Below are 25,820 nucleotides of genomic sequence, written 5' to 3'. Positions count from 1 at the left end.
AATTGTTCTGAAATTAGACAGTGGTGATGGTTGTATAACTTTGTAAATGTACTAAAACCCACAGAATTGTACCCTTGTAAAAGGGTACGGGAATTATATCTCAAACAAAGGTTTCTATATAAAAATAGAAAGGAAGCCCCATTTGAGACTAAGAAGAAATTTTAATAAAGGAAAAACAATCCGAAGGCTTCTGAATTTTCAAAAATTTAAGATTTAATAAAATGCAACAGGACTCAAAATGAGTAATTAGACAGTAAAAACTATCTAAATATTATAAATTAATAAAACTTTTCTCCTTTGTGCCAAAATATTGATTCTTCACTGGATTTGTTTTAAATATATTTTTTATTTATAAAGAAGTAAGAGCCCCTTGGATAGCAAGGAGATCAAACCAGTCCATCCTCAAGGAAATCAGTCCTGAGTATTCATTGGAAGGACTGATGCTGACGCTGAAACTCCAATACTTTGGCCACCTGATGCGAAGAACTGACTCACTGGAAAAGATTCTGATGCTGGGAAAGACTGAAGACAGGAAGAGAAGAGGATAACAGAGGAAGAGATGGTTGGATGGCATCACCAACTCGATGGACATGAGGTTGAGCAAGCTCCAGGAGTTGTTGATGGACATGGAAGCCTGGCATGCTGCAGTACGTGGGGTCGCAAAGAATCAGACATGACAGAGCGAATGAACTGAATTGAATTACTCTCAATAACACATTAAACTTTCAAAATTTTTTATGTCTTTAGTCTCATACCTCATGATAAATACATTTTTAGTATGTTAATCACACAGGAAAAAACCCAACAACCCTTAGATTGTGGATCTTTTTACAACCACATGGTATAATTATATGGTATTAAAATTCTATCAAAGTAACATTTAATTATGCAATGTTTATTATAATAAAGCCAACACTTTAAAAATTTTACTTTTCACTTATTTAGAAAATGTACTTTTACTAGGAAGCCAGGTTACAATTGTCATTTTTGAGATTTTTTTTATTGTTATAAGACAAGGTAAATATACACTAAACAATGTATCTTGGAAAAATCAATAGCATGTGTGCGTGCTCAGTCGTGTCCTGCTCTTTGCAACCCCATGGACTGTACCCTAGCAGGCTCCTATGTCCATGGAATTCTCCAGGCAAGAATACTGGAGTAGGTTCCTATTTCCAACTCCAAGGGACCTTCCCGACCCAGGAACCAAACCTGCATCTCCTGCATTGCAGGCAAATTCTTTACTGCTGAGTCACTGGGGAAGCCCTGGCCCTAGGCAGCTTATCAAAGATAAAGTATCAAAAAAATAAAAAGGGCTAATGCCTATAAACTTCAGTTGGTTTATCTTCATAGCTACTGATGTTTTCATAGAAGTTGTTTACAACGTCATTATATTTAGATATGTTTTAAAATTGAGTTATACATCTATAAAACAAAACAGTATTTTATAAATTATGTCCATTATGCCATAATATTAGATGTTAATAGCATTCTGATCTTAATGCTGGATATACAGACATATTATTCATTAATTAAAAATAGAATTTCATTATTTTGTTTAGCATTTAAAAATCTTGTCAAATCTTTCCCTTTTCTTGGTTGATAATTTGTTTTAGTTGAACTCTTGCCAGCCTCTTGCACATACATTATAAATATCCTAGATTTCATGAAGGTGAAGAAAAAGCTTGTTGAGAATGTAAACTATAACATAAAACTATTTTTTTTAATTTAAATTAATTTATTTTAATTGGAGGCTAATTATTTTACAATATTGTATTGGTTTTGCCATACATCAACATGAATCCACCACGGGTGTACACATGGTCCCGCCTCCCACCGTATCATCCCTCTGGGTCATCCCAGTGCACCAGCCCCAAGTATCCTATATGGAACCTGGACTGGCGATTTGTTTCTTATATGATGCAAATCAAAACCACAATGAGATGAAACCACCATTTCACGCCAGTCAAAATGGCTGCTATCAAAACTGTTTTTAAAAAACTGACAAACTAAAAACTCATGACATTACCCATCAAATAATAATTGAGGGTGTGGAGAAAAGGAAATCTTCCCATACTGTTGGTGGGAATGTAAACTGGTACAGACACTATAGAAAACAATACGGTGGCTCCTCAAAAAACTAAAAATTGAGTTGCCATATGATCCAACAATCCCACTCTTGGACATATATCCAAAAACACTTTAACTCAAAAAGATACCTGCACCCCCATGTTCATAGCAGAACTATTCACAACAACCAAGACATGGAAACAACCTAAATCTCCATTGACAGATCAATGGATAAAGAAGATGTGGTGCATATATACAACAGAATATTACTGAGCCACAAAGGGGGATGAAATAATTTCATTTACAGCAACACAGATGGACCTAGAGATTATCATACTAAGTGAAGTTAGTCAGAAAGAGAAAGACAAATTACCATATAATATCACTTATATGTGGAATCAAAATATGATACTTATCTATGAACAGAAACAGATTCACAGACATAGAGAACAGGCTTGTGATTATCAAAGGGGAGAGGGAAAGAGCAGGAGTTTGGAATGAGCAGGTGCATACTATTATATATAGAATGGATAAACAACAAGGTCCTACTGTCTAGCACAGGTAACTATATTCAATATCCTGAGATAAACCATAATGGAAAAGAATAAGAAAATATCTATCTATCAGTTTAGTTCAGTCGCTCAGTCGTGTCCGACTCTTTGCGACCCCATGAATCGCAGCATGCTAGGCCTCCCATACATACACACAAATATAACTGAATCGCTTTGCTGTACAGCAGGAATTAACACCACATTGTAAACCAAATATAATTAAATAAAATAAGTTTTTAAAAATTCAGTATTATAACCTTAAATATTTGTTATAGGTAATTCCTATGGTAATCACAAAGAAAATACTTACAGACACATAAGAAAGAATATGAGAAAAGAATCAAAATGTGTAACTACAAAAAAATCAAACAAAAAAGACAGTAATGATGGAGGAAATGTGAAGGACATAATAGTTGTAAAACATACAGAAAACAAATAACAAAATGGCTGAAGTCTTTTCTTCAGTTCAGTTCAGCTGCTCAGTCGTATCCGACTCTGTGACCCCATGGACTGCAGTACCCCAGGCCTCCCTGTCCATCACCAACTCCAAGAGTTTACTCAAACTCATGTCCTTTGATTCGGTGATGACATCCAACCATCTCATCCTCTGTCATCCCCTTCTCCTCCTGCCTTCAATCTTTCTCAGCATCAGGGTCTTTTCAAATGAGTCAGTTCTTCCCATCAGGTGGCCAAAGGACTGGAGTTTCAGCTTCAGCATCAGTCCTTCCAATGAATAATCAGGACTGATTTCCTTTAGGATACACTGGTTGGATCTCCTTGCAGTCTGAGGGACTCTCAAGAGTCTTCTCCAACACCACAGTTCAGAAGCATCAATTCTTCGGCACTCAGCTTTCTTTATAGTCCAACTCTCACATCCATACATGACCATTGGAAAAATTATAGCTTTGACTAGACAGACATTTGCTGGCAAAGTAATGTCTCTGCTTTTTAATATGCTGTCTAGATTGGTCATAGCTTTTCTTCCAAGGAACAAGCATCTTTTAATTTCATGGCTGCAATCACCATCTGCAGTGATTTTAGAGCCCCCCAAAATAAAGTCTCTCACTGTTTCCATGGTTTACCCATCTAACTGCCATGAAGAGATGGGACCAGATACCAGGATCTTAGTTTTCTGAATGTTGAATTTTAAGCCCATTTTTTCAGTTTCCTCTTTCACTTTCATCAAGAGGCTCTTTAGCTCTTCTACGCTTTCTGCCATAAGGGTGGTGTCATCTGCATATCTCAGGTTATTGATATTTCTGCCTGCTATCTTGATTCCAGTTTGTGCTTCATCCAGTCCAGCATTTCTCATGATGTACCCTGCATATACGTTAAATAAGCATGGTGGCAATATACAGCCTTGACGTACTCCTTTCCCCATCTGGAACCAGACTGTTGTTCTATGTCCAGTTCTAACTGTTGCTTGCTGACCTGCATACAGATTTCTTAGGAGGCAGGTCAGGTGGTCTGGTATTCCCATCTCTTTCAGAATTTTCCACAGTTTATTGTGATCCACACAGTCAAAAGCTTTGGTATAGTCAATGAAGCAGAAATAGATGTTTTCTTGGAACTCTCTTCCTTTTTCGATGATCCAGTGGATGTTGGCAATTTGATCTCTGGTTCCTCTGTCTTTTCTAAATCCAGCTTGAACATGTAGAAGTTCACGGTTCACATATTGCTGAAGCCTGGCTTGGAGAATTTTGAGCATTACTTCACTAGCGTGTGAGATGAGTGCAATTGTGTGGTAGTCTGAGCATTCTTTGGCATTGCCTTTCTTTGGGATTGGAATGAAAACTGACCTTTTCTAGTCCTGTGGCCACTGCTGAGTTTTCCAAATTTGCTGGCATTTTGAGGGCAGCATTTTCACAGCATCATCTTTTAGGATTTGAAATAGCTCAACTGGAATTCCATCACCTCCACTAGCTTTGTTCATAGTGATGCTTCCTAAGGCTCACTTGACTTCACATTCCAGGATGTCTGGCTAGGTGAGTGATCACCATTGTGATTATCTAAGCCATGAAGATCTTTTTTGTAGAGTTCTTCTGTATATTCTTGCCACCTCTTTTTAATATCTTCTGCTTCTGTTAGGTCCATACTGTTTCTGTCCTTTCCTGTGTCTATCTTTGCATGAAAAGTTCTCTTGGTATCTCCAATTTTCTTGAAAAGATCTCTAGTCTTTCCCCTTCTATTGTTTTCCTCTATTTCTTTGCAGTGATCACTGAGGAAGGCTTTCTTATCTCTCCTTGCTATTCTGTGGAACTCTGCATTCAAATGGGTATATCTTTTCTTTTGTCCTTTGTCTTTCAGTTTCTCTTCATAGCTATTTGCAAGGCCTCCTCCAACAACCATTTTGTTTTTGCATTTGTTTTTCATGGGGATGGTCTTGATCACTGCCTCCCGTACAGTGTCACGAACCTCTGTTCATAGATCTTCAGGCTCTCTATCAGATCTAATCCCTTGAATCTATTTGTTACTTCCACTGTATAATTGTAAGGGATTTGATTTAGGTCATACATGAATGTCTAGTGGTTTTCCCTACTTTCTTCAATTTAAGTCTGAATTTGGCAATAAGGAGTTCATGATCTGAGCCACAGTCAGCTCCACAGTCAGAAAAAAAGTGTTTTCTTATAATTTATTAATTTAAAAGTGAATTAAACTCTCCAATCAAAAAGCAGATATAGCAGAATGGATTATAAAAATAGATGATCCAACTATATGTTGATAATAATCGATTTGAGTTTATTGACAGGTTCACACCACTATAAATAAAATGGATAAGCAACAAGAATTTACTGCATAGAACTAGGAATTATACCTAACATCTTGTAATAACTTATAATGGAATATAATTTACAAAAAACCCACTGTGCTATATACCTGAAACTAACACAATACTATAAACTTTTACCTCGAAACAAAAAGAGATTCACTTTAGATTTAAAGATGTGGAGGTCAAAAATGAAAGGATGGAAAAAGAGATTCCATACAAATAATAACCAAAAAAAGTTAGGATGCCATTACTTGTTTGAGACAAATATATCAAAAGTTGTTATGAGACAAAGGATATTACATATCGATAAAAGGGTCAATTCATGAAGAACATGTAACAATTGTAAACAAAAGCCAAACCCAGAACTCCCAAGACATATGAAGCAAACCTTGACAGAGTTGAAGGGAGAAACTGATAATTCTACAGTAACAGAGATTTCAATCTCACTTCCAATAATGAATATGAACTGGACAGAGATAAATAATGAAATAGAGAATCTCAACACTGTAAACCAACTGGACCTAACAGAAATATATAGAACACCACCCAACAAAAGAATACACATTTTCTCCAAATGCACATGGTATATCTTCCAGGAGAGACCACATACTAGTCCACAAAACAAGTCATAATAAAATTTTAAAGACTGAAATCATATAAAATATCTTTTCTAATCACAATGGACTAAAAGTAGTAATAAATAATAAAAAGAAAGGTAGAAAATTCACAAATATAAGGAACCCAAACAACACAATTTTTAAACAATCAATAGGTCAAAGAAGAACTCACAAGTGAAACTAGAAAATACCTTACAAATATGAAAATGAAAACACAAAATTTACAGGACACAAAGAAAGCACTGCTAAGAGGAAAATTTATAGCTATAATCACACACTTGAAAAAAACAAAGATTTTAAACCAGTAAACCTACTATTACACCTGAAGGAGTAAGAAAAAGAAACCCAAACAACCTAAAACTAACATAAGGTAAGAAACTGGATAACCTAGATAAAATGGATGAATTCTAAGAAACAAACAATCTACAAACTGAATCATAAAGAAATAGAAAACCTGAAGACATTAAAAGCTATTAAAATTGAATCCGTCATTAAAAACTTTGTTGAAGACTAACAAAAAGTGAAATTGTTCATTTACTTAACTGGGCATTTCCAGGCTCACTTTTTGTGATTGTGACTGGAAAATATAAAAAGGTTTTATTTCTTTAAAATTTTATTAAAGTATAGTCGATTTACATTGTTGTATTAATTTAAAAGGTTTCTTAATGTGCTTGCTTCTCCTTAGTTCCAGGCTTAATTATTAGTTTTCCTTCACATAACTTCTGGGATAGATGTTCACACTCTGTAATAAATATTGCTTTGTAATAAGAATTTTCAATATGTTTATGTCCATTTCATTTTTAGATATTCTTGGGAAAAAAAAAAGATACCTATCTGATTAAATTTCTCCTGAGAGTAATTCCTTCAGTTTATCTACAGTATTTACTGCACCTTTGGGTAACAAAGTATGTGTCTTAGTCCCATTCCAGCTACTATAACAAAATGTCAGGAATCGAGTGGCTTATAAACAACAGAAATTTATCACAGAAATTGCTGTAAAGTACAAAATCAAGGCACCAGCACAGTCATGTTTGGTGAAGGCCCTCTTCCTGGTTCACAGTGGTACCTTCTCACTGTGACCTCACATGGTAGAAAGGACAAGAAATCCCACTGGAGCTTCTTTTTAAGTCACTAATTCTATTCATGAGGACTATATCACCATGCCTTAAGCGTCTCTCAAAGACTCCACTTCCAAATGTCATTATCTTTGGGGGCTAGGACTTCAACATATAAAATTTGGGGTGACACATCAGACCATAGCAGTATATATACAGAGGGAAAGACAACAGAAGAGCCAAAGGTATCAATATTGTCATTCTAATATATTATACTACTGTCCTTATATATATAACTTCCTATGAAAAAAGAAAAGGGAGTACCACCTCTACACTGAAATTTAGCTTAGATTTTCATAAACTATGATAGTACCCTCAGGAATTATATGTGGTTTTAATGCTTTGAGTATTAGGAGGACTAAAATATACTATATAACTCAATTTAACTCCTGAAAATATTAAAACTCAGAACGACTCTAAAAACAAGAAAAACAGTTTTTTTTCCTAGCCAAATACATGAAGCAAAAAGATGGGCATTAAAGAAAATCGTATGTTAAATTCATATTTTGAAATTTTCAAATAGTCTAGTTTATCAAAGTGAAAAATAATGATCCTTTTTCCTTTAATCAGAAAATATCAAGTTGCCCCAAGGAATAAAAATCACATATACAAAAACACCCCACTAAAATGCTTGAACACCTTCAGTCTTTTGGACTTCCAGGTAAAACAGTGACAGAATAAGCAGGCAGTATCTTAACCAATAAAAAGCAAAATAATATATGATGCTTAAAAAACTGTAATTACTCTGTTGCATTTGATCCTAGGAAGCTTATCATGGTAATGTCATATGATTATTCAAAGGCAAAAGTAAACAAAAATACTCCCTTACCTTGTAAGATGGCAGGAAACACAAAATTCCTTGGCTAATAGTCTGGCACACAGATAACAAAAGAGCTCCCACTTCATCCTGGAATTCAAATGTTTCTGTGTGCTGGAAGGTAGCACAGAGACTGCGACCCTTGGGCCCTGACCCAATGGTGCCAACCCAAACCTAGAATATAAATGTGTCAGTATTAGAGTTATACCAAAATAAGGCAGGCAAATTAGCATTTAGTTGGGAGCCTTAATTGTGTATGTCAAAAAAAGATCAATCAACGACTTTAGAGAAAATTTATTTTTAAATTGTTGGGCTTTTTCCTATTATCTTTAATTAGTTATATATGCAAGGGTGCTCGGTCGCTCAGTCGTGTCCAATTCTTCGTGACCCTATGAACTGTAGTCTGCCAGGCTTCTCTGTCCATGGAATTTTCTAGGCAAGAATGCTGGAGTGGGTTGTCATTTTCTCCTCTAGGAGATCTTCCCAACTTACAGATCAAATGTGCATCTCCTGCACTGGCAGACAGATTCTTTACCACTGCACCAGCTGGGAAGCCCAGATTTAAGTCACAGATGTTTTACTTTAGACCTAAAGTCTGCCTAAGTTCTTCAGGCAGACTGAATTCTCTTAGAATGACAGAAATTAGGTTTTACTTATTTCCTCAATACCTTTACAAAATTAACCATGTAACAGAATTTTGTTGGATCATGGGAACAAAGGAAATGAGTAAGTTAGAAATGAATCCAAAATAAGACATGAGGGATGGTACCATCTGCTACGGGCTTCCCAGGTGGCTCAGAGGTAGAGACTCTCTCTGCCAATCCAGAAGATGCAGGAGATGCAGAGTCAATCCCTGAGTCAGGAAGATCTCCTGGAGGAGGAAACAGCAACCCACTCCAGTATTCTTGCCTGAAGAATATCATGGACAGAGGAGCCTGGCGGGCTACCATCCATGGAATCACAAACAGTCCAGCATGATTAAGCAACTGAGCATGCACACACCATCTGCTATAGGTAAGTCTCTAAGATTCACTTATGACAGGAACTACTGTTTCACAAATTCCCTGACGCTCAAAGATCTATAGTCATAGAAAATCAGACCCATCAAATTTTAGTTATATACAATTTCTCTATATTTATACAGATCTAGTCTTAGTATTTGATTATGAGAAACTACAAATTTTATTAGTATTCTAAAGAATATTCAAAGTCGCTCAGTCGGACTGACACCCTGCGACCCCCTGGACTGCAGCCTACCATTCTCCTCTGTCCATGAAATTCTCCAGGCCACAATATTGGAGCGGGTAGCCATTCCCTTCTCCAGGGGATTTTCCCTACCCAGGAATTGAACTGGGGTCTCCTGCATTGAAGGCAGATTCTTTGCCAGCTGAGCTACCAGGGAAGCCCATTCAAAAGGTAATATGAACACTTTAGATTGTTGAAAAATGTTATAGTCCTATATTTTAAATGATACACAAGACTGAGATATATTTTGCAAAATGACATCTGATGGACAGCAGTTTAATCAACATTAAACTAAATGATCAACAAGTAATAAGACAAACTGATAGCATGTGTTTCTTGATATGATATGATGGGAAGTAACAATATCACTTGCAAAACATTCTTATCAAACACTTTAACTTGAATCTTATCATCAGAAAAATCCAGATTATAAAATATTCCTAAGGACAACTGGTGACTTGAATTCTTTTAAAATATCATGAAATACAGAAAAAAAAAAGGGGCAAAAAAGCTCTTTTAAAGACTAAAAAAACATGAATTTGTACAGCCAATATGAAAGCAGTATGAATGTTCTGCAAAGAACTAAGAACAGAACTACCATATGCTCCAGCAATTTCACTTCTGGGAATATATCCAAAGAAAACAAAAGTATTAATTTGAAAAGATGTTTGTGTGCACTCACTCCCAATGTGCATAGCACCATTATTTACAATAGTTAAAGACATGGAAGCAATCTAAGTGTCCATCATCCGATAGATGAATGGATAAAGAAGATGTACACACACACACACACACACACACACACACACACACACACACAGGACTACTACTCAGCCATAAAAAAGAATGACATTTGGTCAACTGCAACAACACAGATGGACCTACAAGGTATTAGACTAAGTGAAGTAAGTCAGACAAAGACAAATACTATATGTTACTACTATGTGTGGAAACTAAAAAATAAAACAAATGAATCAATATAACAAAACAGAAAGGCTCACAGAGAGGACATACTAGCAGTTACTCCAGAGGGGAGAAATTCAAGATAGGGGTCAGAGATTAAGAGGTATAAACTATTGTGTATAAAAATAAATAAGCTACAAGGATATATTGTACAGCACAGGGATAACAGCTAATATTTCATAATAACACTAAATGAAGTATCTATAAAAATTTTGAATCACTATGTTGTACACCAGAAACTAATATTGTAAATCAATTATAATTCAATCTAAAATAAGAAAGAAAAAAAAAAGAAAAACAAAACTAAAGAAACATGAAAACCACACGCAATATATAATACTTAACTGGATTCTGAATCAAGAATAAAAAAAAATAAACAGGTACACTATAAAAGTCACACTGGAAATAACTAGAAGAATATAGATTCTATTTGTAGTAATATTAAATTGCTTGGATATGATCGTGATATTGTGATTACACAAGATTATGTACCTGTTCTCAGGATAAACATTCTAAACTAATTAAGGGCAAAGTATCACAATGTCTACAAATTACTTTCTAATAACATATCCAGTTAATGTAATTGTCAATATTTTACAGTATTACTCTTCTCTCCTTTTCTCTCATATGTATATATACACAGATGCAAAGTTATACAACTGATGGATCTACATTAAGGTTATAAAGATATTCACTATGTTAATACTATTTTTTCCACTTGTTTCAAGCTATACTTTTTTAAATAAAGAGTTGGGGTAATCAACAAACGGACAAACAAAATGTGATACACACACACAATTCAAATATTATTCAGCCTTAATAAGGAAGAAATTGTTTCATGTTACAACAAATATGAACTCTGAAGACATCATTCTAAGCAAAATAAACTAATCACAAAATTTTGTAATTCCATTTAGATGATGTACTTAGAATAGTGGACTTCCCTGGTGGCTCAGAGGTTAAAGCATCTGCCTGGAATGAGGTAGACCCAGGTTAGATCCCTGGTCTTAGATCCCTTGATTTAGAAAAGTCAAATTCATAAAAACAAAAAGTAGAATGGTGGTCACCAGGGGCTGGGAAGAGGGGGGAATTGAGAATTTTTATTTTATAATAGAATTCCAGTGTTGTTAAATGAAAAAGCTCTAGATATTGGTTACAAAACAAAACGAATATCCTTATAAAACTGAACTACACACTTAAAAACAGTTAACATGGTAAACTTTACGATGTGTTTTCTACCACAATTAAAATCAAAGTTTTTAAAAGTTGGGGGAAATATTAGAACAGAATCCAGCTGAACTAGCATTATTCTTACTAATTATCATTTTCTAGTAACATTATAAGTTAAATGGGCTTTTGTGCACAAGATTGAGAACATAGACCCTATAATAACATTCTTTTGGAAAAATATGTTCAATTTATTAATAACTTCCCATATTTATGTAAGCCTCCAAAGAAAACAACTTGAAAATATGGATCATATATTTTTCTTTTGCTACTGCTAATAGCAATGTTTCTAAATAAGAGCATTCTAGCATTTTGGAAACCACAATTCATTGTTACATAGGAGTCTAGCATTCAAGACCCTCACCTACTAAATGCCAGTAAGTCCCACAAATAATCTTTAGTTGAAAACTATAGCTCTTTATAAAGAACTAGAATATTAGGTGCTCAAGTACCATTAAACATGTTGTTGTTGCTATTCAGTTGCTCAGTTGTGTCTGATTCTTTGCAACCCCATGGACTACAGCATGCCAGGCTTCCCTGTCCTTCACCATATTCCAGAGTTTACTCAAACTCATGTCCATTGGTGATGACATCCAACCATCTCATCTTCTGTCATCCCTTTCTCCTCCTGCTTTCAATCTTTCCCATCATCAGGGTCTTTTCTAATGAGTCAGCTCTTCACATGAGATTGCCAAAGTATTGGAGCTTCAGCATCAGTCTTCCCAATGAATATTCAGGACTGATTTCCTTTAGGATGGACTGGTTGGATCTCCTTGCAGTTCAAGGAATCTCAAGTGTCTTCTCCAACACCACAGTTCAAAAGCATCAATTCTTTGGCCCTCAGCCTTCTTTATGGTCCAATTCTCATATCCATACATGACTACTGGAAAAATCATAGCTGTGACTATACAGACCTTTGTCGGCAAAGTAATGTCTCTGTTTTTTAATATGCTGTCTAGGTTTGTCATTGTTTTTCTTCCAAGGAGCAGGCATGTTTAAATTTCATGGCAGCAGTCACCATCTGCAGTGATTTTGGAGCCCAAGAAAACAAAGTCTCTCACTGTTTCCATTGTTTCCCCATCTCTTTGCCATGAAGTAATGGGGCCGGATACCATGATCTTCATTTTCTGAATGTTGAGTTTTAAGCCATCTTTTTCACTCTCCTCTTTCACTTTCATCAAGACTCTTTAGTTCCTCTTTGCTTTCTGCCAAAGGGTGGTGTCATCTGCATATCTGAGGCTACTGATACTTCTCCCAGCAATCTTGATTCCAGCTTATGATTCATCCAGGCTGGGATTTCGCATGATGTACCCTGTATATAAGTTAAATAAGCATGGTGACAATATATAGTCTTGACATACTCTCTTTCCCAATTCTGAACCAGTCCGTTGTTCCATGTCCAGTTCTAAGTGTTGCTTCTTGACCTGCATACAGATTTCTCAGGAGGCAGATAAAATGGCCTGGTATTCCCATCTCTTTAAGAATTTTCCACAGTTTGTTGTGATCTAAACAAAGGCTTCAATGTAGTCAATGAAGCAGATGTTTTCTGGAATTCTCTTGCTTTATCTTTGATCCAGTGGATGTTAGCAATTTGATCTCTGGTTCCTCTGCCTTTTCTAAATCAAGCTTGAACATCTGGAAGTCCTCGGTTCATGTACTGGTAAAGCCTAGCTTGAAAGATTTTGAGCATTACCTTGCTAGCATGTGAGATGAGTGCAACTCTGCAGTAGTTTGAAAATTCTTTGGCATTGCCCTTCCTTGGGATTGGAATGAAAACTGACGTTTTCCAGTCCTGTGGCCACTGCTGAGTTTTCCAAATTTGCTGGCATTTTGAGGGCAGCACTTTAATAGCATCATCTTTTAGGATCTGAAATAGCTCAGCTGGAATTCCATCACCTCCACTAGCTTTGTTCACAGTGATGCTTTCTAAGGCCCACTTGACTTTGCACTCCAGGATGTCTGGCTGTAGGTGAGTGGTCACACCATCATGGTTATCCAGGTCATTAGGATCTTTTTGTATAGTTCTTCTGTGTATTCGTGCCACCTCTTCTCTTAATATCTTCTGCTTCTCTATGGCCATACCATTATGCATGTAGCTAACTACTTTCAATTACTTAATAAAAAGAAATAGAGGGCAGATTGACAAATGAAAAATTGAAACATCCTTAGGAAAATTCAAGTAACATTTACAGGGTATTGTTATAAAAAATTAAAATTTACATCACAGGACTCACAAGAATACTTTTAATTCATTTCAGATATTCAAACATGTGCTGAAAATTTATTAACTAATACCAGCTATTAATCTAGGTGCAATGGAAAGATAAACACATAAAAATTAGAATACAGTTACATCATACTCTAATGGAAAAAAGAATCACAAATAATTACACAATTAGAAATTACAGTAAAAAAAAAAGGGTTGAATTTGTTTCCTTTTTAATTTTTATTAAAAAAATTTAAACTTAAATAAGGAAACTGCAATACAGTCTTTGCAAGCAAAGTACATATTTTTACTCACTGGGTTGAAGGAATACTATTTACCAGTAGTTCCTTTTGCTGACACTACCAAGTAGCTGACAAATTTTCTCTATTCTGAAACTGAAATGTTGACTTTCCTATCAGGATTTGTTTGCTAGTCCTTCAGTTACCTTTTAACTTCTTTGTAGATACTTATACTGAGGTAAAAAGACTAAGACTTCAAAAAAGAAAAAAAGAAACTAACCTGTGAGTTATTAATGACATGATTAGCCTCTAGTTGAATAGTAAATGTAACACCAAGTTCTGATGAAAAGGATTTCATTGGTGATAATGTCCCAGATGTCAAAACAATTGCCCAAACTTTGCCATTAATATCTGAAAAGGCCTACAAGGAAACAACATTAAATACACAAAATCAGTTTTTAAAAAGTCAAACAAATTTACTTAATTGTTGGTACTGAGCAAGAAGAATTCTTATTTACAGCATGATAAGCTTACCACAGCTGGATTTAAGCACCAAAAATTTAGCACACGAACTGCTGCTTTCTGCCGTAAACGTTTCTTATTTTTTGATAGAATCAACAACCCATGATCTGTAGTATCACTCTGATTTATCCAAGAGTAAGTCTGTTGAATAGCAACCTTATAATCATCTGCAAATCTAAATGAAAATAAAATGGCATTTAAGTGGCAGAACTTTAGATAACACCGTCCCCCACCAATAACCCATACCACTAAACTCAGTAATTCTGACAGAAAATAAATCATTAAACCTTAGGGTCAATCCACCCTTACAGAGTTTATGCATCATCTAACCATCCACCCTTTATCACTTCTCATCCCTATGTTCAGACATTATGTAAATCACAGCAAAGCCAGGATTAAAATCCAAGCCTCCTAACTCCTACTTCAGAGCTCTCTATATCCTATGTTACATCATTAGTTATAAAATAGTTAACAGTATTATTGTTAAAAAAAAAAAAAAAAACAACTAAAGAGTGGGTTAAACTTTTTTATTGCATTAGAAAACAGAAAGACAATTTCTACTGAAAGTTTAGGAAACTGAGTTTCAATTGCCTTTAAAATGTGATCTCAGTCTTCATCTATTTTTTTTTATTTATTTATTTTTAATTGAAAGATTTACAATATTGTGCTGGTTTCTACCAAACATCAACATGAATCAGCCACAGGTTTACCTATGTCCCCTCCCACCTGAACATCCTTTTCATCTATTCTCAATGAAAGTACTAAACTATATGACCTCTGTAATCTGATACAGTTTATAAATTCTCTCCATAAGAGGCTATAAACCTAAGCTTAAACAGAATGAAATTTGGTATTCTCTACCATGTCCTCACAGTAATACTGACTGTTAATTTTACCCTCAGAGAGAAAGTCCAAGTCAGGAACCTTGTACGAGGTGGAGAGAATTTTATAAAAATACTGGGGGTGGGGGACACTTCCCAGGTGGTCCAGCGATTAAGACTCTGAGCTTCCAATGCAGGGGACGTGAGTTTGTTCCCTGGTTGGGGAACATGAATCCCACAGGCCATGGGGGAGTGGTCAAAAAAAAAAATTTCCTGGGAGCTAAAAATTACAAAACTCTCTTAGAAGAAAACATAGCAGAAATCTTCATGACATCATATTTGGCCATTGTAACTGGATACAAAAAGCATAAGCAACAAAAGAAAAAAAAATCAATAAATTGGATTTCATTAATATTTAAAGACTTTTGTGCATCAAAGAATACTATGAAGAGAGTGAAAAGATTACACACAGAATAGGACAAAATATTTGTAAAATATATATCTGAAACAGAATATGCAGAATAACTCTTACAACTCACAAACAACAAAATCCCCATTCAAAAATGGATGAAGGAGCTGAGCAGACACTTCTCCAGTGAAGATATAGAAATGGACAATAAGCTCATGAAAAGATGATCAACATCTCCAGTCATTAGTGAAGTGTAAATCATGCTATGAAACACAGTACGGTGGCTCTTAAAAAAATTAGATCAGAATTACCATAAATACTGCAATTCTACTGCTGGGTATGTACCCAGAAATGAAAACAGAGACTCAAAACAGATACTAGTACATCAATGTTCACCGCAGCATGATTCACAATAAAAAGTAGAAACAATACAAATGTCTATCAATATAAAAATGGATAAGCAAAATATGGCATATACTCACAATAGAGTATTATTCAGCCATACAAATTGGAAAAAGCAGTGGCACCCCACTCCAGTACTCTTGCCTGGAAAATCCCATGGACGGAGGAGCCTGGTAGGCTGTAGTCCATGGGGTCGCTAAGAGTAGGGCCTGACTGAGCGACTTCACTTTCACTTTTCACTTTCATGCAGTGGAGAAGGAAATGGCAACCCACTCCAGTGTTCTTGCCTGGAGAATCCCAGGGACGGGGGAGCCTGGTGGGCTGCCGTCTATGGGGTCGCACAGAGTCAGACATGACTGAAGCGACTTAGCTTCAGTTGTGTCCACTTTTCAGCAGCCATGAAAAGGAATGATGTATGTTATAACATGCATTAACCTTAAAAATATTATACTACATGATTCCACGTACAGGAGACACCAAAAGGGGCAAATCCATTAAGGTGAAAGTAGGACAGAGGTTACCAAAGGCTATGGTGCTAGAGAAACGGAAGACACTGTTTCCTGGGTATAGAGTTCCTGTTTGGGATGATGAAAAAGTTCTGGAAATTGACAGTGCACAACCATGTGACCATAGTTAATGCCATTAAAATGTACACTTAAAATGTTTAAACTGTTCCGTCTTACATTATGTATACGTGCATGCATGCTAAGTTGCTTCAGTTGTGTCCAACCCCATGGACTATAGCCTTCCGGGCTACTCTGTCCATGGGAGTCTCCAGGCAAGAATACTGGAATAGGTTGCCATGCACTCCTCCAGGGGATCTTCCCAACCCAGGGATTGAACTCATGTCTCTTATATCTCCTGCATTGGCAGGCGGGTTCTTTACCACTAACTCCACCTGGGAAGCCCTATATTGTGTGTGTGTGTGTGTGTGTGTGTGTGTGTGTGTGTGTGTGTAAGTCGTTTAGTTGTGTCCGACTCTGCGACCCCATGGTACAGTGGACTCTGTCCATGGAATTCTCCAGGCAAGAATAGTAGAGTGGGTTGCCATTTCCTTCTCCAGGGGCTCTTCCCAACTAAGAGATGGAACCCAGGTCTCCCACATTGAAGGCAGATTCTTCACCATCTGAGCCACCAGGATATTTTACCATTAAAAAAAAAAAAAACTTAAAAAAACATTGGAGCCAGGTAGTACTATAACTTAAGGAGTAGTGTGTGGGAAGTTGACTGCTTTCACATTTTATTAAACAGGATTTATTAATAAGAGAGACTTTCTGACACTGGAAGAAATATATATAAATTATACTTAAATGAAGGCAAATTTAGTCTCAGAGGATTGTAAATTTAATGCTAAATTAATTAAATGTATTTATTTACTGGTTTCAATACTCATTTTCATTAACAAAAACTAACACCAGTTGACTGAGTCTGTGCCAGTAAGAGCAGTATTTATACCACTTGTGTATCATTATCTCATGTACTCACATAAAATTAGTAGCTAGCACCCAGTAAGGCTAATATTTTTAAGAGGAAGAATACAGACCAGATATCTTTACTTACCTGCTATTTTGCCTAAAAAGATAGTCAAGCACCATAAAAAGTCCTTTGAGCATTATTTGAGTTGAAGCACTAATAACAGGTATTTCTCTTGCCTCCTCTTTACCATGAATTGATGGGACTTTTTCTTCTCTTTGAAGGACAGCAGAAAAATGTCCCTGTAAAGAAATTGGCATGTTAAGTGTACTGGTTAGGGGTGGGGGAGGGAAAAGAGAGGAAAAGGAAAATTCTTAAAACTGTTAATAAAACCCAAATGAAATATAATTGAAATTTTAGTCAAACATTAATATGCAAGTACTAACAATGTATTCTGAATTCCCATATATTCTCAAATCCTCTTCAGAGACATTTAAATAAGAAGTTACACATTTAGAAAGTTCATTATTTCTTCGGGCAATTAGAGTTTTATTCAGTGCCCTTCAAAAGCAATGGGCTAAATAAAAATGTACAAAATGGTTTCTAAAAAGCTTAAAAATCTGATATGCCACCTAAATCCCTGAATTACCTCCAGGGAGTATGCCTATGCTAAGAATCATGACTACGTGACAAGCAAAATTAAAAAAAAAAAAAAGCAAAGAAAGAATACATGCTAAATACAAAATGTATTTTAACTGGCTCATTAGTGATTACATGGCTTATAAGTTTAAATACAGACTGAAGTGTGGACATTAAGATATATTTCCCACACTGTGAAAGAGAAAACTCTGAATATTGAAACAATAAAAGATACTGGTGACAACTCTGATGTTTGACAATAAAACCTGTGCTCAATGGAAATAAAATGGGGAAATAGGATAAATAAGACATCCTAGGTAGCCCAGCAGTAAAGACCCGCCTGCTAATACAGGAGATGCAAGAGACTCAGGTTTGACCCCTGAGTCAGGAAGATTCCCTGGAGTAGGAAATGGCACCCCACTGAAGTGTTCTTGCCTGGAAAATTCCATGTGCAGAGGAGCCTGATAGGCTACAATCCATGGGGTTGTAAAGAGTTGGACATGCCTGAGCAACTGAGCAATGCAATACAATCAATGAAAATAAAATGGGGAAATGGGATAAATAAAACAAAATTTCAATATCCAGATATACTGTGAAATAATACACATTTATTAAAAATAAAATTAGTCTCCACTGAACAAAACATTAAAGGATATGAAAAAACTTTTTTACTTTTATTTTTCCAGACTTTAAACTTTTTATTTTGTATTGGGGTATAGCTGATTAACAACACTGTGGCTGTTTCAGGTGACCAGCGAAGGGACTCAGCCATACATATACGTGTCTCCATTCTCCCCCAAAACCTGCCTCCCATCCAGGCTGGCACATAAAATTGAGCAGAGTTCCATGTGCTATACAATAGGTCCTTGCAAAAATATTTTTCAAAAATAAAGAACAAAAAAATAATATGAGCTTGAATAATTCAACAGTACAAATTATCAACAAAAGACAAGTACTAATTTGTTCTTTAAAAAAAAAAAAAAAATCAAGTTCTCTGAGAAACACCCTACATGAAAGCTACTATTCCTCTCCAACACTGGCAGACAACTGGCAATTTACTTCCTAAAGCTACGTAATTTCTGAACTCCTAACAATAAGGCACTGTAATAAAAATTAAAGGACTGAATGAAATTCTATCTACTGAACCATGAGACAACTCCAAGGCTACCTCTGGCTAGGTTACCTAAACAATGATAGCTAGGTTTATAGATAAATAGAAAACTAAGCAAATGGGGAAACACACACACTTACAGGTAATTATTACTTCATAGTAAAACTAGAATTGTATTAAAAATAAATCAAGCAAGTTACATGATATTACTATCATGAACTATGATAACACAGAATATGATGACATGCACAGTGAATATTACTATAATTATGCTGAGAAAATGGAGAGAGAAGAAAGGGGAAGAAGACGGGAGGAAAACGAAACAGAGAGGGAGGGACAGAGAGGAAAAGAGAGGAGGTGTGTGTGTGTGTGTTTCTGAAAGAGAGAGAGAAAGTGTGTGTGTAAAGGAGCTGAATCCTCACCATACTTAATGGGAATTCAATAGAGAATATCAAAACTTGAAAACTGAAAAGTAGCTGAATCTACATGTTACTTAGAAAATTGGGGTTAATTATGAGAGAAAGTCACTACAAGAATTAAAAGAGCCACTGAGAAGTAAAAATTGGGAGTGGGGCAGATGAATGCTTTTCTTGATAGTACTAATTGACTTTTTAAAAAATTTATTTATTTTATTTAATTGGAGGACAATCACTCCACAACACTGACTTTTAAATTATGTTCACACATTACTGTGGTAAAAATTAACTTATAAACAATTCAATAATCACAATGATGAATTTCTTAGGATCAAAGGAAATTTCCCTAATCTAATTTTAAAATAAGTAAAATTACTACATCTATGAAATGAGAAAAAATATTTGCAAATCATATATCCAATATGCTGTTCATATCCAGAACACAGAAAGGACTTAAACAATCAATAATAAAAGACAACTCAATTTCAGAAAGGGCAAAGGATTTGAATACAGATTTCTCCAAAGATATATTAATGGACAATAAGCAGCTGAAAAACTGTTTGCCATTATGAGTCATTAGGGAAAAGAAAAGAAAATCCTCTTGAGATATCACTGCATTCTTCCTACGAAGATTATAATAAAAGAGATATGAAAACAAGTGTTGGTGAGAATGCGGAAAAATCAGAATCCTTGTACATGGCTGATGGGATTGTAAAATGGTACAGCCCCTATGGAAAAGTTTGGCAGTTTCTTAAAAAGTTAAACACAGAGTTACTTTGTGGACCAAGAATTTTACTCCTAAGTATATACCAAACAGAACTGAAAATATATGTCTGCACAAAAATCTGTGTACAAATGGTCATAGTTGCATTGTTTACAACAGCCAAAAAGTAGAAACAACTGATAATGGATAAACAAAATACAGTATATTCATAAAGTGTAAAATTATTTGGAAATAAAGAGGAATGAAGTATTGATACATGCTACAACATAGACCCTGACAACATCATGCAAAGTGAAAGAAGGCAGTCACAAGAACAGGTAGATTCACAGAAACACAAAGTGGATTACAGGTTTTCACGATCTGGGGTAAGAACAAATGGGAATGACTGCTAACGGGTATAAGATTTCTTTCTGAGGTGACAAATATATTCTGAAATGAGACAGCAATGATACTTTCTTAATTCTGTGACTACAGGAAAAACCACTGAACTGTATATTCTAAAGGGTAAATTTTATGGCATGTGAATTATATCTCAAGTCAATTACCATTTATATATACTGATAAGAATCAGAAAAAGCAATTTTGAATTGTAACATTTGAAAAAGAAATAGAAACTTTATAATTTCTCAGGAATAAATCTAACCAAAAGTAAATAAGACTTTTAAATTACAAAATTCTATTGAAAGATATATAGAGATAAAAAATGATTACAACTGTATCTTGTTCATGAATGAAAAACTTCATACTGTAATATGTCAATTCTTTCTAAATTAATAGATAAATTTAATGCAATTACAGTCAAACTTCCAACTGATTTGTTCATAGATATTTATAAGCTCATTCTTATGGATTCATTTTGATATTTGGCAAAACTAATACAATTATGTAAAGTTTAAAAATAAAATAAAATAAAATTCAAATGGCAGAGTAATGCAACATACAGCCAGGATCATTTCAAAGGAAAATAAAATGAGGAGATACGCCTTATCACCATGTATCAGCATTTTTCTAATGCTACAGTAATTAACAAATCATATAACTTAGACAAACACGATCAAAGAACACAAAAGTCCAGAAATAAGCTTACACATATACAAAATCAGCTATGGGGCAGAAGTGGCATTACAAATCAGAGTGAAATAGATGGATTATTTAGTAAATGATGATGAGAAAATTCATTAAGGAAATAAAATGGATTCTGTTCCATACAACATAAACAAATATGACTCCCAGGTGGTTGAAAACATTTATTAAAAAAGAAAACTAACACTCTTAGAAGAAAAATGTCACAAAGGATAAGAACTAAAACTAAACTCAAGAAAACTAAACTAAAAGAAAAAACATGGATACATTTGAATGCACTAAAATTTTAAAACTTAAAAAGACACCATAAACAAGCCATAGACACAAGAATAATACATGCAGCACAATAAGCAACAAAGAATTAATATTTAGAATATATAAAGGAAACAGTCAAAAATATATACAAAGATCTATTTTCAAGGCTGTTCATATTAGAACCTTTTCTTATTGAAAGGAAACTGGCAACAACTTATATGTCAAATGCCAGATTAGTCAAATAATTTATAATATGTGCACTCACAAAAATGCTACAGTGCAACTAAAAATCATGTGAAAGAAATTTTATTAAAATAGGAAAGTACTCATAACATACTACTAAATGAGACGGTAAAAAAATTTCATCTCAAAAATTAACTTATGTTAAGCAAATACACACACAGAAGACAAGGTACACACAGACCTAAATGCTACTAATAATCATTTTTATGTTTACAAGTCTTTTTTTTTCCTTTGTACCTTTCTGTATTTTTCAAGTTTTTTTCCTTTGACATACATTTTATTTGTATTTTTTTTATAGAGTGCACTAATCTTAAGTGTACCGGTCATTAAACACAAGTGCACACACACATATGCACACTTGTATAACTAAAACTAAATCAGGATTCAAAACATTCCTCAAAAAAAAAAATTCCTCAAACTCCAGAAAGTTCCCCCGTGTCCCTTCTCAGTCCGAACTACTCCTTATCCCTGCACAGTGGTAACCAGTATTCTGATTTCTACTAGCATAATTATGTTTGTCCTTAAATTTCATAAAAATGAAATCATACGGTTTGTACTCTTTTGTGCTGGTTTCTCTTGTACAACATAATGTCTGTAAGATTCATTTACACAGTTGTGGAGGCAGTGGTTCATTTTTTTTTAAATTGCTGTGTAGTATTCTACTATATGAATATCTTACAATTTATTCAATCCATTTTACTATTGATATGAAAAATCTGTAGACTGCAAAAAGCTTATGCAAAAAAATGAAAAAGTATATGAAAAAATACTTATGGTATGTTGCACTTTAAAAGTTCAGATAAATACAATCAAATTAAAATATATTTTGAATACTCATACACTATTGTAAAGCAACTTCACTCCAATAAAAAAAATTAAAAAAAAATACTCTTAGTCCAGAAGCTACTTCTGTTGGCAATAGTTTTTAACTGTTTTTGGTTCAAAAATCTCTTTAAAACTATATGAGGAGGGACTTACCTCACTATATGGTGGTCTAGTGGTTAAGAATCTGCCTTGCAATGCAAGGGACACTGGTTTGATCCCTGGTCAAGAAACTGAGGTCCCACATGTCACAGGGCAACTAAGATCACCTGCTGCAACTACTGAGCCCAAGCTCTACAACTAGAGCGTCCTCATGCTGCAACAAAAGATCCTCCATGATGCAAGAAAGAAACATCCCGTGTACTGCAACTAAGACCCGACACAGCCAAATTAAAAACAAAAAAAAACTATATTAGAGCACTTCCCTAGTTGGTCTAGTGGTTAAGAATCCGCCTGCCAACGCAGGGGACACAGGTTCAATCCCTGGTCTACAAAGATTCCACAATCTTTCTGGGGAACTAAGCCCCTGAGCCACAACTACTGAGCCCGAGTGCCAGCTACTGAGCTCACGCACACTAGAGCCTGAGCTCCACAAGACAAGCCACCACAGTGAGAAGCCCACACACCTCACCTGGAGAGCAGCCCCCATTCCTCACCAGTAGAGAAACCCCATCTGCAGCAACAAAGACTCAATGCAGCCAAAAATACATTTAAAAAAAGTTACACTGCCTTAAAAAAAAAAAAAAAAAAACTAAGAGAAAAACTATAAAACTCTGATAAAAGAAATCAAAGATGATCTAAATAAATGGAGATGCTCCATGTTAAAGGATAAGAAACTCAATATTGTTAAAATGTCAGTTCTTCCCAGATTGATCTATAAATTCAATGCAGTCCAATAAAAAAATCCCACCAAGATACTTAATGAATACTGACAAACTGATTCTTAAGCCAAAAGATCAGCCTCTGTGCACTGATGCCAAATTGAATCTTGGAGACAGTTTTAGGTAAAGTAGGAAAGAATAGTTCAACTGCTTTGCAGGCAAAGGAAACCCTGAAAAACTGTGTGTCCCAACTTGGGAGGATTTGGGGAGGAGTTTTATAGCAATAATTCAAGTTCTTGGTTGCTAACAAGATTAGCTTCAACAGTACATGAAGCAGGAACTTCCAGGCTTCAACAATACATGAACTGTGAACTCACAGATGTTCAAGCTTGATTTAGAAAAGACAGAGGAACCAGAGATCAAATTGCCAACATCTGCTGGATCATTGAAAAAGCAAAAGAGTTCCAGAAAAACATCTACTTCTGCTTTATTGACTATGCCAAAGCCTTTGACTGTGTGGATCACAATAAACTGTGGAAAATTCTGAAAGAGATGCGAATACCAGATCACCTGACCTGCCTCTTGATAAATCTGTATGCAGGTCAAGAAGCAACAGTTAGAACTGGACATGGAACAACAGACTGGTTCCAAATTGGGAAAGGAGGATGTCAAGGCTGTATATTGTCACCCTGCTTATTTAACTTATATGCAGAATACATCATGTGAAACGCTGGACTGGATGAAGCATAAGCTGGAATCAAGATTTCTGGGAGAAATATCAGTAACCTCAGATATGCAGATGACACCACCCTTATGGCAGAAATTGATGAAGAGCTAAAGAGCCTCTTGAGGAAAGTGAAAGAAGTGAGTGAAAAAGTTGGCTTAAAGCTCAACATTCAGAAAACTAAGATCACGACATCTGGTCCCATCACTTCATGGCAAATAGATGGGGAAACAGTGAGAGTATTTTTATTTTCTTGGGCTCCAGAATCACTGCAGATGGTGATTGCAGCCATGAAATTAAAAGACGCTTGCTCCTTGGAAGGAAAGTTATGACCATCCTAGACAGCATATTAAAAAGCAGAGATATTGCTTTGCCAACAAAGGTTCATCTAGTCAAATCTATGGTTTTTCCAGTAGTCATGTATGGTTGTGAGAGTTGGTCTACGAGGAAAGCTGAGTACTGAACAATTGATGCTTTTGAACTGTGGTGTTGGAGAAGACTCTTGAGAGTCTCTTGGACTGCAAGGAAATCAAACAAGTCCATCCTCAAGGAGATCAGTCCTGAATATTCATTGGAAGGACTCATTCTGAAACTGAAACTCCAGTACTTTGGCCACCTGATGCGAAGAACTGACTCATCTGAAAAGACCCTGATGCTGGGAAAAATTGCAGGTGGGAGAAGAAGGTGACGACAGAGGATGAGATGGTTGGATGGCATCACTGATTTGATGGACATGAATTCGAGGAGGCTACGGGAGTTGGTGAACTACATGGAGGCCTAGTGTGCTGCAGTCCATGGGGTGGCAGAGTCGGACACAACTGAGCAACTGAACTGAACTGAACAAGATTAGAATGCATGCAGGATCTATATGCCTTAAATCTTGTCTCAGGTGGTCTCCTAATAATGATGAGCTTTGATGAGCTTCCCTGGTTCCTCTAATCTTGCCTCAGATGGTTCCTTGGCTTCTCCTCCCTAGTCTCTGCATCTCCTCCCTTCCTCAATTACCAACTGTTCGAATTTGCCCTTGAAACCCAGGGAAGGTCATGGAGACTGGAGTCTGTTCCTTATAAACAAGAAATGGGGGACAGAAAGGCTTCCATGCCCAGGAGCACCACAGGGTCCTGCTCAGTTTAATTCTAAGTTTATATGGAAAAATGAAAGACCCAGAATAGCAAACACAATGCTGAAAAACAAATTCAGAGGACTGACACTACCTGACTTCAAGACTTACTATAAAAACAGGCGTGGTACTGATAAAGGAATAGACAGTGTATCAGTGGAAAAGAATAGAGAGCCCAAAAATGGGCCAACACAATACAGTCAGCTGATCTCTTGACAAAGGAACAAAGATAATCCAATGGAGAAAGGATGGTCTTTTCAACAGTGATACAGTAACATCTACATCCAAAGAGACGACTAGACACTGAACTAACACGCTTCACAAAAATTAACTCAAAATGGGACACGGACCTAAATATAAAATACAAAATTATAAAACTTCTAGAAGACAAGATAGGAGAAAATCTAGGTGACTCTGGGTTTGGTGATAAATTTTTAGATCGAACAACAAAAACAGAATCCATTAAAGAAAAAAAACT

The 25,820-nt window shown here is 35.6% G+C and overlaps 1 protein-coding gene across 2 annotated transcripts in view; it reads right to left on the bottom strand.

Annotated features, from left to right (window-relative positions):
- The window catches only part of BRIP1 (BRCA1 interacting DNA helicase 1), a 184,219-nt gene that overhangs the window by 88,305 nt on the left and 70,094 nt on the right, over window positions 1-25,820 (bottom strand). For both annotated transcript variants that reach the window (XM_070772601.1, XM_019982541.2), the window contains exons 11-14: window positions 17,532-17,686; window positions 14,352-14,514; window positions 14,098-14,238; window positions 7,950-8,111 (exon numbers count right to left, since the gene is read on the bottom strand). In XM_070772601.1, coding sequence (XP_070628702.1) covers window positions 7,950-8,111; window positions 14,098-14,238; window positions 14,352-14,514; window positions 17,532-17,686 — 621 coding nt within the window. The remainder of the gene's footprint in view (window positions 1-7,949; window positions 8,112-14,097; window positions 14,239-14,351; window positions 14,515-17,531; window positions 17,687-25,820) is intronic.

Source organism: Bos indicus, chromosome 19, assembly GCF_029378745.1.
Source record: "Bos indicus isolate NIAB-ARS_2022 breed Sahiwal x Tharparkar chromosome 19, NIAB-ARS_B.indTharparkar_mat_pri_1.0, whole genome shotgun sequence".
Classification (NCBI taxonomy): domain Eukaryota; kingdom Metazoa; phylum Chordata; class Mammalia; order Artiodactyla; family Bovidae; genus Bos; species Bos indicus.
Note: the sequence above shows the minus strand (reverse complement) of the source record. Positions and strands in the feature narration are given on the sequence as shown.